Raw genomic sequence first — 16,928 nt, forward strand, 5'->3', positions numbered from 1 at the left:
GTGGTGAAAATTGAAACCCTCTCAAGGATCAATAGGATTTTTCATTATTGTTGCTTGTTGTTATTGTCGTTATTCATCATACTCCTAGATAAAGTACTGTAGTATTTATCTTCATATAATTAATGTTTGGGAGTCGATGAACCATCTGACACTTCCCGAGGTAGTCATTGAGCTGAAGAGTTTGATGTAGATTGATAATTCCCCAAGCATTAACATTTTTATACTTTTACAATTAGGACTGTCCAGCTATTGGAGATATTCTGCAGAAAAAGCCCCTTCTGAATAAGTCATCATATCCTGATTTGAACAGCTATCTTGAGAACTTGCCAGAGTAGAAAACTGGATTAGAAAGGAATGCTAAAGAAAATAAGATTAGATAGATGGATGATAGATGAGGTGAGAGGAAGAGAAAGAGTCGGGCAGACAGACAGTGATATTAGTTCTTTATTCAATATAACTGTCTATGGAGATTCTCAGCCATCCAGGTCATGGTTGTCCCAAAGGTGTTTTTTCAAGAGGCAACTGGAACTTTCTTGGTTTTTGTTTTTCTTAGAAAACGTCTTCTAAGAAAAACAAAGAAGTCCACTTGCCTCTTGAAAACACACATTTGGAATAGTCAATATAACAATTGTGTAGGATGGGCTCCCCAAAAGAAACATGGGAGTATGACTGTCTTTAATACTATCCCGGAAAAGGGAACCTTTAAACAGAGGATATCTGGCAATCCAAAATCCTCTTCTTCCTCCAGTAATTTTTTTTAAAACAAGCTGAACTCTCTAAAACGAAGCCAAACTTATGAAATAGGCCCGCCTATAATAAACAAGGTTACTGCATTGCTCTCCGTTTAGCTTTGCACTGGGCGCTAATGTTCAGATCATTCCCATCATACTGCTTCATTTGGGGGGAGGAGATGCCATAGAAAACTAAAAAAAAAAAAAAAAAAGGCAATAAAGTAATAAGAGAAAGGCAGGAGGTAAGGCAGTGATTGTCAAAGTGGGGGTAATTATTCCAAGGAGTACTTTGGGCATATCCTGGGAGGGTAATGGAGCAATTTGTAATTGCTTGTTTGTGAGTCAAGGATCCAGTTTGGGTCTGTTGCTGCCAAGACATCAGTATAACAACAGGAGTCTGTTTTTTTGTGGTGGTAATAACGTTATTCAAGATTGGGCTAAGAATAATTGAGGTAAGAGGGGAAAAAAGAGGAAATTAACACAATGCTAATGGTTGGTTCTAAAGAACTAGTGACCTTGAATGGATATATGTTGACTGTTCTTTTATCACCTCCACTAAATTTCAAGTCACAAAGGGCAATAATTAAAATTATATTCAGGAGAAGATTTCTTTCTTCTAGGAAGACAGAAAGATTCTCAATAACTTGGCTGTTTAGATTAAAAGCCTACCTTCTCTGTGGGAGACACATGATGGTAAACTAAGGGAAGCTGCATTGCACATGGTTCCTAAGTAAATGTCCACCCCAGGTCATTTCCTCACAAGTGTTTCCAATCAATGCCAAGCCCTCACTGTGGATAACAACATCAGAATGTTTAAGGATGGTTCTTAACAATTATCCTTAACATGGTAAGCTGTATCTCATCATATTTTGCCCCATCAAGAGAGACCTTTTCGATGAAGTTTAGATCTTGATTAGTCAGAAAATGGAACTATTGAAGGAACTTTCTGCTCTTCCTGCACAGATTGTTCTCCTGTCTGTCCAGCTAATCAATTCCAGCAAAAAGTATTTGTAAAAGGACTGAGAAACAGACAAGGGGGTTGAGTTTCTGGCGAACAAATTTCTTTTGACAAAAAGAAAATAAGTATTAGTAGTTTCTTTATGTACCTATATTTGTAGAATGCCCGTCCTCGCAATAAAATAATTATTTATTTCATCAAGGCAGTCTATTTCATATTCCATAAAGAAAGATTGCTATCAAGCATACAAGGAGGTTGCATTCAGGAAGATAAACTTAGTGTTCAGGAACATAAATATAATTGCCAGTCCTGCAAATGGATGAACTCCTGCTTCCACCTTTGATCTTCATTCCATTTGTTCATGATGGATGCAGAGAACTAAATTATCTCTAAGTAGTAATGACCGCAGGAGAAATAGAAGTCCTACAGAGAATGGCTATAATTCCAGCAATAATTATGCAGTGAAATATTATTTGGGCTGGGTTTTCAAAGATTGCATCCCTAAATACTAAAGACATTTGCTTTACATCCTTCCCAATCTGAAAAAGCAAGTGAATATGAAATTATTTCTATTTTAATTTTATAATATTTTTAAAATTAAAGCAATTTTAAATATATCATGTTACCATGAAAATGTGCCCAACTAGCAAGAACGCCACCATATTTCTGGAAAATATAATATAGCAATCCAAATAAACTTCTGTAAACTTTTTCATGTTTTAATAAGAAAGCAGACCACAAACAGATATATCAACTGAAAACCAGAAGGACTTCTTTGGAGAAGACTAATTATTTAGATGCTTTCCTGCTTGCAGATGATGATTTCATATAAATACATGAACTCTGCTTTGTCTCTCCACTAAATAATTATAAAAGCATCGGATGAGGCCTTGGATAATAGCATCATAGGTTATTTGGAAGCACTCTTTGTTTTCAAGTACCCAGAGTCAGACCTAAATAACAATAGGCCAGTTTGCACTGAAATTTGTTCCATTTAGATTGCATAGTATCATTGACCTTGTACAACAAAGAAAGCAGCAGAATTAACCTGCCAATTATTTCCCTGTGACATGAGACACAATATTCAATACATCTTTGAGTTGTATTCAATATTGTGAGCGTTACTCACTTGTTAGTGCCTGGCCTGTATTAAGCTCTTCACCAAAAGCATTCCCTATGCTTGAGTTTGAACATCACAAGTCAAGGCAGAGATGATCTGGGCTATGTGCAAAGCCACTATATTATAGTAAAGGTAAAGGTAGAGGTTCCCCTCGCACAAATGTGCTAGTCGTTCCCAACTCTAGGGGGTGGTGCTCATCTCTGTTTCAAAGCTGAAGAGCCAGCGCTGTCCGAAGACGTCTCAGTGGTCATGTGGCCGGCATGACTAAATGCCAAAGGCACACGGAACACTGTTACCTTCCCACCAAAGGTGGTCCCTATTTTTCTACTTGCATTTTTTACGTGCTTTCAAACTGCTAGATTGGCAGAAGCTGGGACAAGTAACGGGAGCTCACCCCGTTACATAGCACTAGGGATTCGAACCGCTGAACTGCTGACCTTTTGATCGACAAGCTCAGCGTCTTAGCCACTGAGCCATCGCATCCGCATAGTTTCTAGAATATCAGATCAGAATAGGAAATATTGAGTTTCAATTTTGCCTTTATCCATATTATTCATTTGACGATTTTAGGACCATTCATCTCAGATTATGCAAAATCAAAGGGTTGTTGTGAAAATGGGTGTGTGAAAAGTATCTTTACTTCCTTGAACTTTTTGGAAATAAACCTGCAGATACAAATATAACTTAGCACAGTAAATGTAAACAATGTAGTCTTCTGTTTAAAAGAACAATCTTGTGATTAAGCAGAAGAACAGATGTCAACAGCCTTTTTAAATGGAAATTATTTTCTTGGCAAGTGTTTGCTAGTTCAGAGTCTTCATCCTGTGTTAAGATGCTGCTGTTGTTTTTGTTGCTATTATTAATATCTAGGAGTGCTAGATTTGTTTGATTTTGAACCACTTTGACTTTTTGAAAAATGATTACAAATATTGTATATAAAAGAAGAGAAGCAAACCGATTTAAGTATTTTGGTGGTTCAGTTACTAATATCCTTCTGCTTTGACGATTTTAATTAAAGAATTGCTTATGAAGCCTATATATATGAAGAAAGAGCAATAGTAGAGAATAAAATACAGGACAACATTTAAAAAACAATAACATGAGGCTTATTTGGTTAGTGTTGCTGAGAATTCAAATCATGAGGCGGTTGTGTGTGCGGTAAACAAACATGGATTCATCCATTGTCTTTTCCATAATAAATAGCTGATGTGGCAGCTGTTGGTATAAAAACCAACCAGGGTATTGGACAGATTTTAGAATCCACCCCTGAAAGGCCACTCCTACCAAACTACCGGTATATAGATAATTCTTTCAATGTCTCCTCATTCAACTGTTATCTGTCCATCTGTCCACACTGAATAGTGGCATCTTTTCCAGGTATGGTTGGTCAGTCAATATAGATTTCAAGTTATCCTTGGTGGCTCCTACCTGTGAAATTCCACATGTAGAGAATGCAACAGCTTTTGTTGGACTATATGCCTATGATTATAAAAAAAATTGAGCATAAAGGCTGTGCAGTGGTCTGGAATTAAGGAGAAACTTCCTAACAGTGAGAATAACTAACCAGTGGAACAGCTTGCCTTCAGAAGTTGGAGTGCTTCATCACTGGAGGCTTTTTGAGAAGAGACTGGACAGCCACTTGTCTGAAATAGTATAGGGTCTCCTACTTGAGCAGGGAGTTGGAGTAGAAGACCTCCAAGGTCCCTTCCAGCTCTATTCTGATTGATTGGTAGCCTGTCCAGATGACAGAAGATTGTACTGGGCCCAAGGATGCTCCATGAGAAGTTAATAACTTAAAAAAACAGCTATAAATAACAAATGTGTATAGAGAGTGGTGTGGGGAGTGAACTTTGCAATGTGAAAATAGATTTCAAAATGCCCATGTACTTTTATGTAAAGTGGTTCAAATTTGAAATGTTTTGTACTTTGTGTACCTAAGTGTACTTTGTACACTTAGGAAGCACCCTTTGCTATGGGTAGAAAGGCATGGAACATATTGAGCATTTGATTACATTATATTCTTATGAGATTGTTTGTATCTCAGGTTTTATTTTATAAAGGAGAGAAAATTCTATGATTGCTTGCTGTATTTTCCAATATATCGATACAACATCTATGTTTTATGCATGTTTTCTTTCCTTTTTTCCCTTTAACTCTCTTCATAGACTTTTATAACTAATTACTGGGTACTTTATTTGTCTGCTAAATAATTTTTTCTTACAAGCATTCCTGATGACTCACTGGATACTTTTTAAGAATTTCATTCTTCTTCAGATACTATTTTGTATTATTAATTTAAGATTTAAAATGTAGTATGAAATGTTGTTTTGAATATACTTTTTAATAGCAAGGAAATTATTAGATTATCATTGCCTTAACAAAAAGAACAGAATAAATTATAATACTAATCTATGAATCTCCATGTTTCTAGGACATTTGGCAATATACTTATTTTCTATCATTAGTAGAAAACAATTTGCAAGACTATCTTAGGCCAATTGTATATACAGGTATAATATGAGTATTATAATCATATTATTATGATGCTTATTATGTATAGCATACCTTTACATGCTAGGAATGCCATAGAGAAGGATAATCCAAATTTCCTGAAATATCTATGAATTCATATTAATTTTACAACATCCATTCCTAACCTGGTGCTTTCAAGGTGTACTGGACTACAATTCTCATAATCCCGAATGAAATCAGTAACAATTGTACATCAAGATCTGGAATTACATTAAAGCCTGTTCTCGTGGCCAAAAAAGAAATGAAGAGAGCAAGAATCAACATGACTTATCTTTTCCTATTGCTAGGTAGGGTACATCTTTCCTTTTTTTTGAAAATATGTTCAGAGTAATAAGTTTCTGATTTCTTGTCCATTGATGTAATTTATAGGCATGTGCAAAATTTAGCCTTGGAAATAGCCAATAAAAATTATCTCATTTGGACCTAGATAATGGCTTTCCTTACATGTGAGTAAAATGTGGAGGAGATTCTACAGAAACCCCACAGTTTACAATTACTTGTGGTTTGACAAATTGGAATCAGCATTTATTCTTTCTCTTGATGAAGAGTTATTGAGGTCAAGATGGGTGGGGGGAAACATATCTGATGAGGATGAAACCTCTACTGGATCCTAAACAGAGTTCATTTGATGTCAGTGATGGTTCTGATAATCAAGGTAGAGACAAAGAACTCACATGCCCTACCCTCCTCTGTAGCAGCTGACCAGGATGATTATTGATTGATTAATTTCACAATTTCATGATTGCTGCCTTTATTATTTTATAATTAACTCAAGGTGACTGTCATACCTAATGCTCCTCTCTCCTCCTATTTTCTCCACAGCAACAACACTGCATGGTAGGTTGGACTGAGAGAGAGAGAGAGTGACTGGCCCAATGTTACCTAGATCAGCTGTCCCCAATCTTTTTGACACCAGGGATCAGTTTCATAGAAAACCATTTTTCCATGGGGGGGATGGTTTCGATTTCACTCATTCGCCCCCTGTTCACCTCCAACTGTGTGGCCCGATTCCTAACAGGCCTTGGGCCGGGATCGGTCCATGGCCCGGGGATTGGGGAACCCTGACCTAGATGACTGTCATGCCTGAGGCAGGAATAGAATTCATATTGTCTTTCTTTCTAGCCTGATGCATTAACCACTAAACCAAACTGGCTCTTGAATTTTACTTAGGTACTAAGGTGACCACCATCCTGTACCATACTTGGTTTAGAGATGGGATTTAATGAGAACTAAACATGAACATCTTTCTGTTTCAACACAAATGTTGGTGTTGATTTGAACTGCAGCATACTGTGAGAACCTTTGATCTAAAATGGGAATTTTGTGCTTTGCTTCTAGAAACCTCACTTCAGATAACCTGGCAAGATACCTCTGCTTCTTTGGAAGAAAAACTATTTAAATCACTATTTGGTACAAGTGCTGTATATCAGACCCACAAAACTGGAAGTGGCCCCCTTCTAGTGAATATCACAGTGATTATGTCTAATGTGCTAGATGTGGTATGTATGGTAAAATTTAAATATTCGTAAATTGTCATTAATTAAGCACTCTGCTCCAAAAGAAAATAGGGGCTTACTATGGGTTTAAATTGCTCCTAGTTCCAATGGGGAATTAAAGAGTGTTTTTTGTTGTGTGTGTGTCTCTGTATGTGTGTCTGGGTCTGTCTTTCTGTCTGTCTGTCTGTCTGTCTGTCTGTCTGTCTGTCTGTCTCTCTCTCTCTCTCTCTCTCTCTCTCTCTCTCTCAGAGGCAGAGGAAGAAGTGGTAACAGCTAAAACATTATGAGAGAGTGTCAGTTCATTGATTTCATAAGTCTCAACCATGTAATACTTTTATTGATCTATGCTGAGATTCCTAGCACAATCAACTTGGTGATGTCAGTATTATAACTTGCGAAGAGCATAAATCAATCATTAATGGAAGGCTTTACTCTCTTCAAGCTGGCTGGTAGGTATGGAGTTTGCACTTTGTACCCAGTTCCCTGGAGTTTCTCTGCTTCCTCAGCTGTGAAGTCACAGAGAGCCCATCAGCCAACTCTACAAAGAGAGAAGTTAATACCATTTCCGTTCCTGCATTCCTTACATTTCACAATATTGTTTTCATAGTGAGAGATGACCTGTGAGAATTGGTGGCAAGGAATACATTCGGAAGAAATGTAAGGGAACATCTTGGATACATGTATGAGCTGCAGAATCTAATAATTCCAGCAATTCCATAGAATTCAAAGGAAAGTGGCTTTTCTTGCTTTGAGCAAGTGCTGAGGGAAGAAAACAGCTAGACAGGCAATGAACTCTGTGTTACAAAAATTGTCAATAAATAAGATATTCTGTCTGTAGAATAAAAATCATATCTGAACAATACAGTACCTTGGCCAATCTTTAAAATAATAGCTTTTTCTTTTCTTTTTGGAACCTTAGTATTTGAAAATTATTCCTTTCCATTCTGTTCCGTTCCATTCAATTCCATTTTGCATTTTATTATGGGTTTTCCAAAAGAAAATTCAATGTGTTTGTATGAACAAATGAAAGGAAAATGACCATGAATTATTCTTCCACTAGGACATCTTGAAATACACCCTCACATCTGTTCTGGTCCTAAATCAGGTAATGCTTAATTTTTTTTTAAATGCAGTAATTGGGAAGAGAGACAAGGAAGGCCTAAAGCAGTGTGTGCAGCATGAAAATCCAAATTTTGTTTAAAAACCATAAAACGTTGGTGTCAAATTGTTAATTTTAGCATGACAGAAAGGGGAAAATTACACCATGCATGATAAACTACATTCATTGCATGTCAAGTACATTTAGATTACACCCTCTCCTCATTTAGCAACTGTTTTATTCTCACAATTAGTTCATTAAGTGAAATGGTCATTAATTGAACTCATGACTGAGAGGGAAAGGGATAGACCTACTTCAAGCTATTCAGCTCTCATCAACTAGCTATACCCTTCTGGGATTTGAACCCAGGCTGCTTACATATTAAGTAGATATATTAACCTCTAAACCACGGGCTCTCCTACCTCCGTCAGCTATACCAGGGAGAGTTTAAGTGTTTTTTATCAGAGCAACCTGTTCTACCCAAAAATGGAGCATAATGCTTCCGCATGCGAACGCTTCTGGATTGGGGCTGAAAGGCGAAAGCAGTATGCTCCATCCCATATTGGGGTAGACCAGGTTGCCCTGATAAAAAACACAAAATTTGATCATAAGTTCATACATGGGTCACAAAATCTATGTTTTTATTATTATTGTTGTATTTGCAAATGGTTGCTTATCAAGGTAGTTTCTAAATGAGGAGTGGATGCAAAGGGAAACATTTTTTTTTGTCCTGACTCCACCCACTTCTTTATTTTGGAATAATTTTTTGTGTCTAGTCCAGGGGTGGGTTTTAAATTTTTTTATTACCGGTTCTGTGGGCATGGCATGGTTTCATGGGTGTGACTTGGTGGGCGTGGCAGGGGAAGGATACTGTAAAATTTTCATTCCCTCCCCAATCCAAGGGAAGGTTACTGCAAAATCCCCATTTCCTCCTGATCAGCTGGGACTTGGGAGGCAGAGAATAGATGGGGGTGGGGCCAATCAGAATTTTCACTACCGGTTCTCCGAACTACTCAAAATTTCCGCTACCGCTTCTCCAGATCTGGTCAGAACCTGCTGAAACCCACCTCTGGTCTAGTCCTTGGCATAACACTCGTAACCCACAGGCAACCCTGAACTTGAAAGTGTTATACAAGTGTGCTGTGAACAAAAGATAAGCATCCAGGGGTGTCAAACTCAATTTCATTGAGGACCACATCAGGGTTGTGTTTGACCTCAGGGAACTGCGGTGGACGTGGCCACAGTGGGGGTGGCCAGCTTGACATCACTCATGTCAGGGGCGCCTGTGGTAGCCCCGAACGTTCTGCCAGCGAAAACAGGCTCCCGAACTCCATTTTCACTGGCAGAGGTTTGCAGGAGGCCATGGCAGCCAAAAACGGAACTCGGGAGCCCATTTTCCACTGGCAGAAGCACTGAGGGCCAGTCCTTCGCTGTTTCCAGGATGGCCCCATGGGGCAGATCTAAGTACCCCCCGGGGCCGGATCTGGCCCCTGAGCCTTGAATTTGACACTCCTGTTCTAATCCTATTTTTCTCTTCTTGCATCCTGGTAAATTTGTGCAAATTGCAATGGAATGTAAGATATAAAGAAAAGAGTAGATAAAGGCGTACAAACCATTTGCGATAAACTTTATATGTATCGAATAATAAGTGCCAAGAGCACATTTTCCTGCAGTATAAAGTTTTTAGCCCAAAATTACACTGCATTTGGAAAAATGCATAATTTGAAAAGTGACTACATTCTGATTTGTGTAGCCTGGAAAGTGTAGCTTAGAAATTGTGAATAAAATGTTTGTTTGTTTGGTTATTTATTTTGGTGCATCCCATGCAGTTTTTTCCAGTATCCATTTCTAGGTGAATTCATTCCTTTCTAACCATCAGATAGTTAACTTTCTTAAAATCTGATCCTCAAAAAGCTCGTGCATTAAAAACACTGTGGGCTTTTCTTCTCCTTCAGAGTATATTGCAAACATATTGGCTCAATCATAATTTATTTTCCCCTGGGGTATTCTGGGAGCTGTACTTTGGGCAGAGAAAATGGGCAGAAAACTCATTACGGAAAAATCTTAGGCCCACAAATCACTGATCATGGGAGATGGGAGAAGTAACTATGGCAACTGAGCTTGCCTAAAATTCTCAGACAATATCTATCATGCATTTAGGCTTCTGCTCATCTTTTCCTTCTCTTAACACTAACTTCATCCTAACACCCATGAAAAGATTGTCCATGATTGTTTATCCAGCATACATTGCTAACTCAAAAGGGAGCTCTCATTGCTTATACAAATTGATCCCCATTCACACCTTCAACCTTTAATCCTAATTGTGGGCCTTCAGCATAATGCCTATAAAGTCATTTTCCCTAATGTCTGCAGGATGGCCAAGCTGGAAAAGGGTGGCTTAAATTTTAATATCATCAATGCTGGGAATGGAAAATGTGAGAATGAAGACTAATATTTTCTCTTAATGAATCTCTCAGTCATGGTATAATGAAAGACTGGCTTGGGATGAGGAGGAATTCCCCTTCAGCACTGTCACTGTGCCTTGGAATTCAGTCTGGACTCCATCTTATATGGTTCAAGAAGCGTAAGTAGCATTAAAATAACATAATAAGACACATTGGAAGAATGATGCCCTGTAGGATGACGCAGACATGAGACACATCTATTTCAACACTCTACCTGTAAAAGAGCCAGTTGGTGGTAGTGTAGCTAATAGTAGGCTACCTATTCCCCAGCATTTGATCACAAGACCCATGTGTCTGATCTTTTAGCAAAATTAACATCATCCAATCCAATCCAATCTCACCTTTATATTTGGATAGGATATTATACTTCCTCACTTTCTCTCCTAACTTTTAATGCATATTTACAAGACTCATTGAGAGACAAAATAAATAAACTAAGTGTAGGGAAGAAAAGACTTTAGAGTGTATTTGCAAAACTAAGAGTAATGAGCATGATTGTTTTTATTATACTTTATTACAACCGAATGTTAGATTTAGTTGGGAGTCAAGAAGCTCACATTTGAATCTGCCAGTAGACACCATTGAATGAAACTCCATGTATAGCTCATAAAGGAAAACACAACTATAGGGGCACAATTTGGCACAGGTTTCCTGAAGACTAAAATCAGGAATCTATTCAATATTCTTGTGGCAACATTACCACTCAGCTGTTGTTTATAATAAAGGACGGTGCTTCTTATAGGTCTCTGTCTGGATTAAAATGTATTAAGAAGATTTTGAACAGCCCTGTGGACTTCCTCTGGATCAGAAGGGCACTCTGTATCAATTCCTACCAACATAGCTATTTCCCCCCTTTTCAAAATAATAGGGGACTATGCAAGACTTAAATAACTTGTAATTCTTTGTAACTGTTCTGTGGCAGAGAAATACATAGCATGCACAGAGCAGGCTGTGACCAAATTACCTTAGAAGCTTATTCCAGTATCAATATACCCTCCTTTCAGTTACACAGGACTTTCGGACACATTCAGGTGGTATAATTTTCTGGGAAGCAACACATAGGTAGAGGTAATCCTCAGGTTACAACCAATTGTTCAGAGACTATTCAGATTTATAATGGTGCTGAATAAGGGGGACTTATGATGGCTCCTCAGAGTTCTGGACATTGTAGTGTCCCTGCAGCCACATTTCTGATGTTTCTTGCCAGGTTCCCACAGGCAATGGGGAAGCTGGTAGGAAGTCAGAAATCATGATCACTTGAGTTCCTTGTTTAATGACCCATGTGTTCCTTGTTTAATATCAACCATGTCTAAGTGGCACAGTCACATGATGTTGCACTTTATGACCACTTTGCTTAAGAACAGAGTTTCTGGTCCCAATTGCTGTTGTAACCTGGGGACTATTTGTAGATTGCCATTGGCTTATTTCAACAATCCTTTGAGATGGGTTGGGCTAAGAGAGAACAATTGGCCCAAAGCCAGAGAGTTTACATGGCAGGATTTGAACTCCTGATCTCCAGGTTTCCAGCCGGGTACCTTAATGAATAGACCAAACTGGTTTCCATATGTCATATAGAACCAGTTAGAACAATTAATCAGTGGAACAACTTGCCTCCAGAAGTTGTGAATGCTCCAACACTAGAAGTTTTTAAGAAGAGATTGAATAACCACTTGTCTGAAGTGATGTAGGGTTTCCTGCCTAAGCAGGGGGTTGGACTAGAAGACCTCCAAGGTCCCTTCTGACTCTGTTATTCTATTCTATTCTATTCTATTCTATTCTATTCTATTCTATTCTATTCTATTCTATTCTAGTCTAGTCTAGTCTAGTCTAGTCTAGTCTAGTCTAGTCTAGTCTAGTCTAATTTTTCTATATAATCCCAGCCTTTCTACAGTAAACAATGGTAGTTTGAGAATTTTAATAAGAAGATAATTTTTTTTCTCATTTGAAAGTGAGAAATTGTTCTCAACATTCTAGAAGATAACAAAATTGTGAAAAGCAACATTAGCTTTTGTTCATGTCACATTTCTTTAATTAAAGGTTTGATGTAACATGGAGAGTGGGATCCCCTAATGTGGTACTTCACAGTGATGGGAAAACAGAATTTCAACTTGCTCTTCGCATTGATAGCAACTGCAACTTTGACCTCTTCTATTACCCATTAGATAGCAGTGAGTGCTTTTTGAACTTTTTCTCGCTGGACAGCAAAGGTAGGCAAAAGTCTGCATGCATAAATAAAATAAGGAAATTGGTTGTTGTGTACTGTACAGAACTCCATTCAAACCTCAAGTCAAATCATCTATAGCAATAGCAATAGCACTTAGACTTATATACTGCTTTACAGTGCTTTGCAGCCAACTCTAAGCAGTTTACAGAGTCAGCATATTGCCCCCAACAATCTGGATCCTCATTTTACCCACCTCAGAAGGATGGAAGAGTCAACCTTGAGCCTGGTGAGATTTGAACTGCCAAATTGCAGGCAGCTGGCAGTCAGCAGAAGTAGCCTGCAGTACTACACTCTAACCACTGCGCCACTGCGGCTCATATAGTCTCTTCTTAAGTAAATTTTGGATATAGTTAACAAGGTCCTTTGCATGTTTTATTTCTGCTGGCACCGCACATAGTTCTAATTAAAGTTTTTATGAATGATAGTTGTTGATTTGGGTGAATGTGATATGGCTGGTTATGAAGGCACAATGTACCCCTATGAATAACATTGATAGAATTATTTATGATACATCCTGCTTAATATTGCCAATTGCCACTGAGTTTAAAAATGGGAGATAATAAACATTGCTTGGTCAATTTGCATGGCTTCTACATTAAAATGTATAATTTTAATAGGTAATATTAAAGTAATATTTACTTGTACAAAAATCTGAATACATAAGCCAGTGAATGAAAACCATCTGACATTGTCCACTAATGTGCCATTAGGCACATTGTCAGCATCATTTATGTGGAGCTGCTGTACAAAATGTCCAGTTCCTATTATCAGTTTATACACAATCTCCACTGAAAGGATATTGAGCACAAGGTTTATATTCAGACAAGAAGATAGCTAGAAAGAGTTGAATCTCTCTACCCATAACCTTTGCAACTTGCTCAACGCATATATATATATATATATATCTGTTCTTAATGAAAGTAAAAACATTAGACAAAAAAAAGGGAAGAAGTTGGCACCAGATTTCGGTTGCTAAACTGTAGTAATTCCAAGTCTCAGTATCTAGTAGCAGCAACTCTGCTCTTCTAAACAATAACCATTTATTCTAAACTCTGCTATTACTCGACCCTTTTCTCATCTATGGCATTTCTTTTCCCCGATGGCTCCTAATATGGTTGACTCATACATTAGTTTGTCTTAGTAGATACTATATCAACTTTTTACGATGAATAAGATTGTGATTTTTCAAATTCTTTTAAATTATTCTTTCAAGTCAGTGACCTGGAATTCAGCCCCTCCATTTCAAATGAAATTCTAAATTTAAATCGTGAATATCTCATCACAAGCGTGAACATTACAAGCCAAAGGAATAAGGCCCAGCCTTATTTTGCAGTCATGGTAAGAATATCACTTGCATTGTAATTTTTTTAAAAGTACCTTAGTGGCATCTCAGTCAGGGCCTATTCTTCTAGCTGACTGGACTGATGACGCATATAGATGTTCTGTCTGCCTTTGAAATGGATATTAACAATGGGAAGATTTCTTGGGAGTCTCCCTCCCTCCCACCCTCATAACAATAGAAACATTATAGTTGGGTGGGTTCATTTCATGAAAAAATATAACCCATGATTTACAATCATAGTGGCTGAATTTGAATGCTGTGTTTAACCGAAGCAAACAAACCATATTTAGGCTTAGCACTGTGCTTTATCAATGCCCAGCAAATGCACTTCTGGTGAAACTTGAATTATTTCTTCCTTTTACCATGACGTCTGACTTCTTTTTCAGATAAATCTAAAAAACACAGGAATACGAGTTCTCCTTTCCTCAGTATTGCCAAGCCTTGCAGTTGAGATAGCGGATCTCTGTGGCTTCTTTATCCGTCTCCAAGACAGATTGTCATACATGATCACTTTGCTTTTGGCATATCTAGTCTTCTATTCTTCTTTTATTGATTCCATGCCAGAATCAGCCTCCTGTAATCCTCTGCTCAGTAAGTTGTACAAGCAAAAAGATGTCAAGCAGCAAGTGACCCAAATATGTCAACTGGAAAGTTTTGTCCGCTTTATCTAATAGATTAAAATAACATCGAGAAAAAAATATTCCTCTAATGATAAGATTATAAATGCGCACTCACATTTTTGGTGCTGGGGCAAACCGGTTGTTAGTTCATGTGCCGCCCACCTCTGCTCACAACTCCTGCTTGAAGAGCAGGTGGCATTCTCAGCTAATAGAGCTTCTGCACAAATTTGGGTTGTGCACTACTTACAGCCTTTCCTGTATCAGGAATTTCTGTGCTCAGCGATTCAAGCCCTTGTCATCTCATGCTTGGATTACTGCAATGGGCTCTACTTGAAGAGCTTTTGGAAGCTTCAACTGGTGCAGAATGTGGGAGCATGGGCAGTTTTGGGGGCCCTTAGAATGGCCCATGTTACATCACTGTTCTGCGAGTTGCACTGGCTGCCGGTTTGCTTCTAGGTGGAAGATTATTATCTATAAAACCCTGCATGGCAAGGATCCATATTACTTGAGGAATCATCTTACCCCTATGTGACAGGCCCGCTGGACCTATCCCCATGCTGCGGATCTTGTCAGTCAAGGAATTCCAACTGGTGGGGTCCAGGAGAAGATCCTTCTCTGCTAGGGCCCTGGTCCTTTGGAACATCTTGCCCCCTGAAGTGAGATTGTCTTCCACCCTCCTTTTTTTTTGGAAAAGTTTTTCAGCTTTATTTCTTATACACGTAACATAAAATGTACATTTTCTTATACATAATTAATCCTACATATACTGTACATGTTTTCCTTAAAGAAAGCATTAAAATAAGGCATTTTAATTACATTCAGAGTTGCTCTTCTACCCTTTCTTTCCTCATTTCGCAACAACCCTTCTTCTTCTTCTCTTCTTTCCCTCCCCTCCCTCCTCTCCTCTCCTACTTTCTCCTTCCTCCTCTCCTACCTCATCCTACTTCCCCTTCCTTTCCCCCGCTCCTCTCTTCTTTCCCCCTTTCTCACCTTCTTTCCTACTCCTGTCCCCTACCCTTCCTTCCTCTCCTTTTCCCTTTCTTCCATTCTTCTCCCTCCCTCCCTCCCTCTCCTCTTCCTACCCTCTACTCCTCTACTCCTCTCTCCTTTCTATCTTCTTTGCTGTGGAATATTCTCCTTGTTTGGTATCCAAGCAACTCCTGTATTCTAATAGTATATACTTTCTTTCAATTTCTTTTCAGATTTATTCTATCAGTATTATCATCATAATTGTACATTTAGTCTTATTATCTTCTTTCTTTCCCCCTCTCCCATCCCCCTTTTTCATTTACTCTGGTGTCATCTGCTGGGGCCCTGGGCCTTTGGAACATCTTTCCCCCTGAAGTGAGATTGTCTCCCACCCTCCTGACCTTCCACAAGAGCCTGAAGACCAGAGATGGTATTCAGCAGGTTCTGACCAGTTCTGGAGAACTGGTAGCAGAAATTTTGAGTAGTTCAGAAACTGGTAAATACCACCTCTGAATGGCCCTGCCCCCATCTATTCTCTGCCTCCCCAGTCCCAGCTGACGGGAAGAAAGGGGGATTTTGCAGTATCTTTCCCCTGGAGTGGAATGGAAATGGAGATTTTACAGTATCCTTCCCCTGCCACGCCCACCCAGCCACGCCCACAGAACCAGTAGTAAAAAAATTTGAATCCCACCACTGCTGAAGACCTGACTTTGTCAGTTGGATTGGGGCCCCAATGGGGGAGTATCACACTGTAGGTGGTTGATCGACTAATAGCAACTCCCACCTCCTCCTCCTGTATGTTCTGCTCCTTTCCTCGCCATCCCTTAGTTTTAATTATAATTTGTATTTTATTCTGATTTTACCGTGATTTTACACATTTGTATATAGATATTTATTATGATGTTGTAAGCTGCCCAAAGTCGCCTTGCAAGTGAGATGAACGGCAAACAAATTTCATAAATAAATAACTCTTACCACTCACCACACTTAACTGTAGTATAGTTTCAAGGATCCCTAACACTAACCCTAACATTCATCCTAATCTGAATTTATAGATTAAGGTACTAGCCTAATTTCAACACACACTTCATCAGTAACATAAAGCAAAGGCTAAAGGTATCCATCACTAATGCTTTTAACTTCTTTCTTCTTCCAATAATGTCTTAGGTTATTACTACACTGGCCTTCTCATATTACTATTCCTTAGCACAACTGAAACTATTTTGGTGCAGAAGCTGGTCACTGATGATGCAAAACTTTGTCTGAATTACGGATTTAAACCAAAAAAGAAGGGAACGTCTACAGCATCTAATGGCCAATTAGAACATGCAAAGGATTTTAAGGCAAAAGGCAAGTAAATAAGATATACAGG

The 16,928-nt window shown here is 38.5% G+C and overlaps 1 protein-coding gene across 1 annotated transcript; it reads left to right on the top strand.

The window, feature by feature from the left end:
- The first annotated feature begins 5,486 nt into the window (after positions 1-5,486).
- ZACN (zinc activated ion channel) lies at positions 5,487-16,928 on the top strand. The gene is made up of 7 exons (XM_087885159.1): positions 5,487-5,628; positions 6,680-6,840; positions 10,414-10,520; positions 12,439-12,608; positions 13,839-13,963; positions 14,354-14,558; positions 16,724-16,928. The coding sequence occupies exons 1-7, from the start codon at positions 5,583-5,585 to the stop codon at positions 16,912-16,914; spliced, it is 1,005 nt and encodes a 334-aa protein (XP_087741285.1). The 5' UTR covers positions 5,487-5,582; the 3' UTR covers positions 16,915-16,928.

This window comes from Pantherophis guttatus, chromosome 2 (assembly GCF_059756535.1).
Source record: "Pantherophis guttatus breed Tessera chromosome 2, ASM5975653v1, whole genome shotgun sequence".
Taxonomy (NCBI): domain Eukaryota; kingdom Metazoa; phylum Chordata; class Lepidosauria; order Squamata; family Colubridae; genus Pantherophis; species Pantherophis guttatus.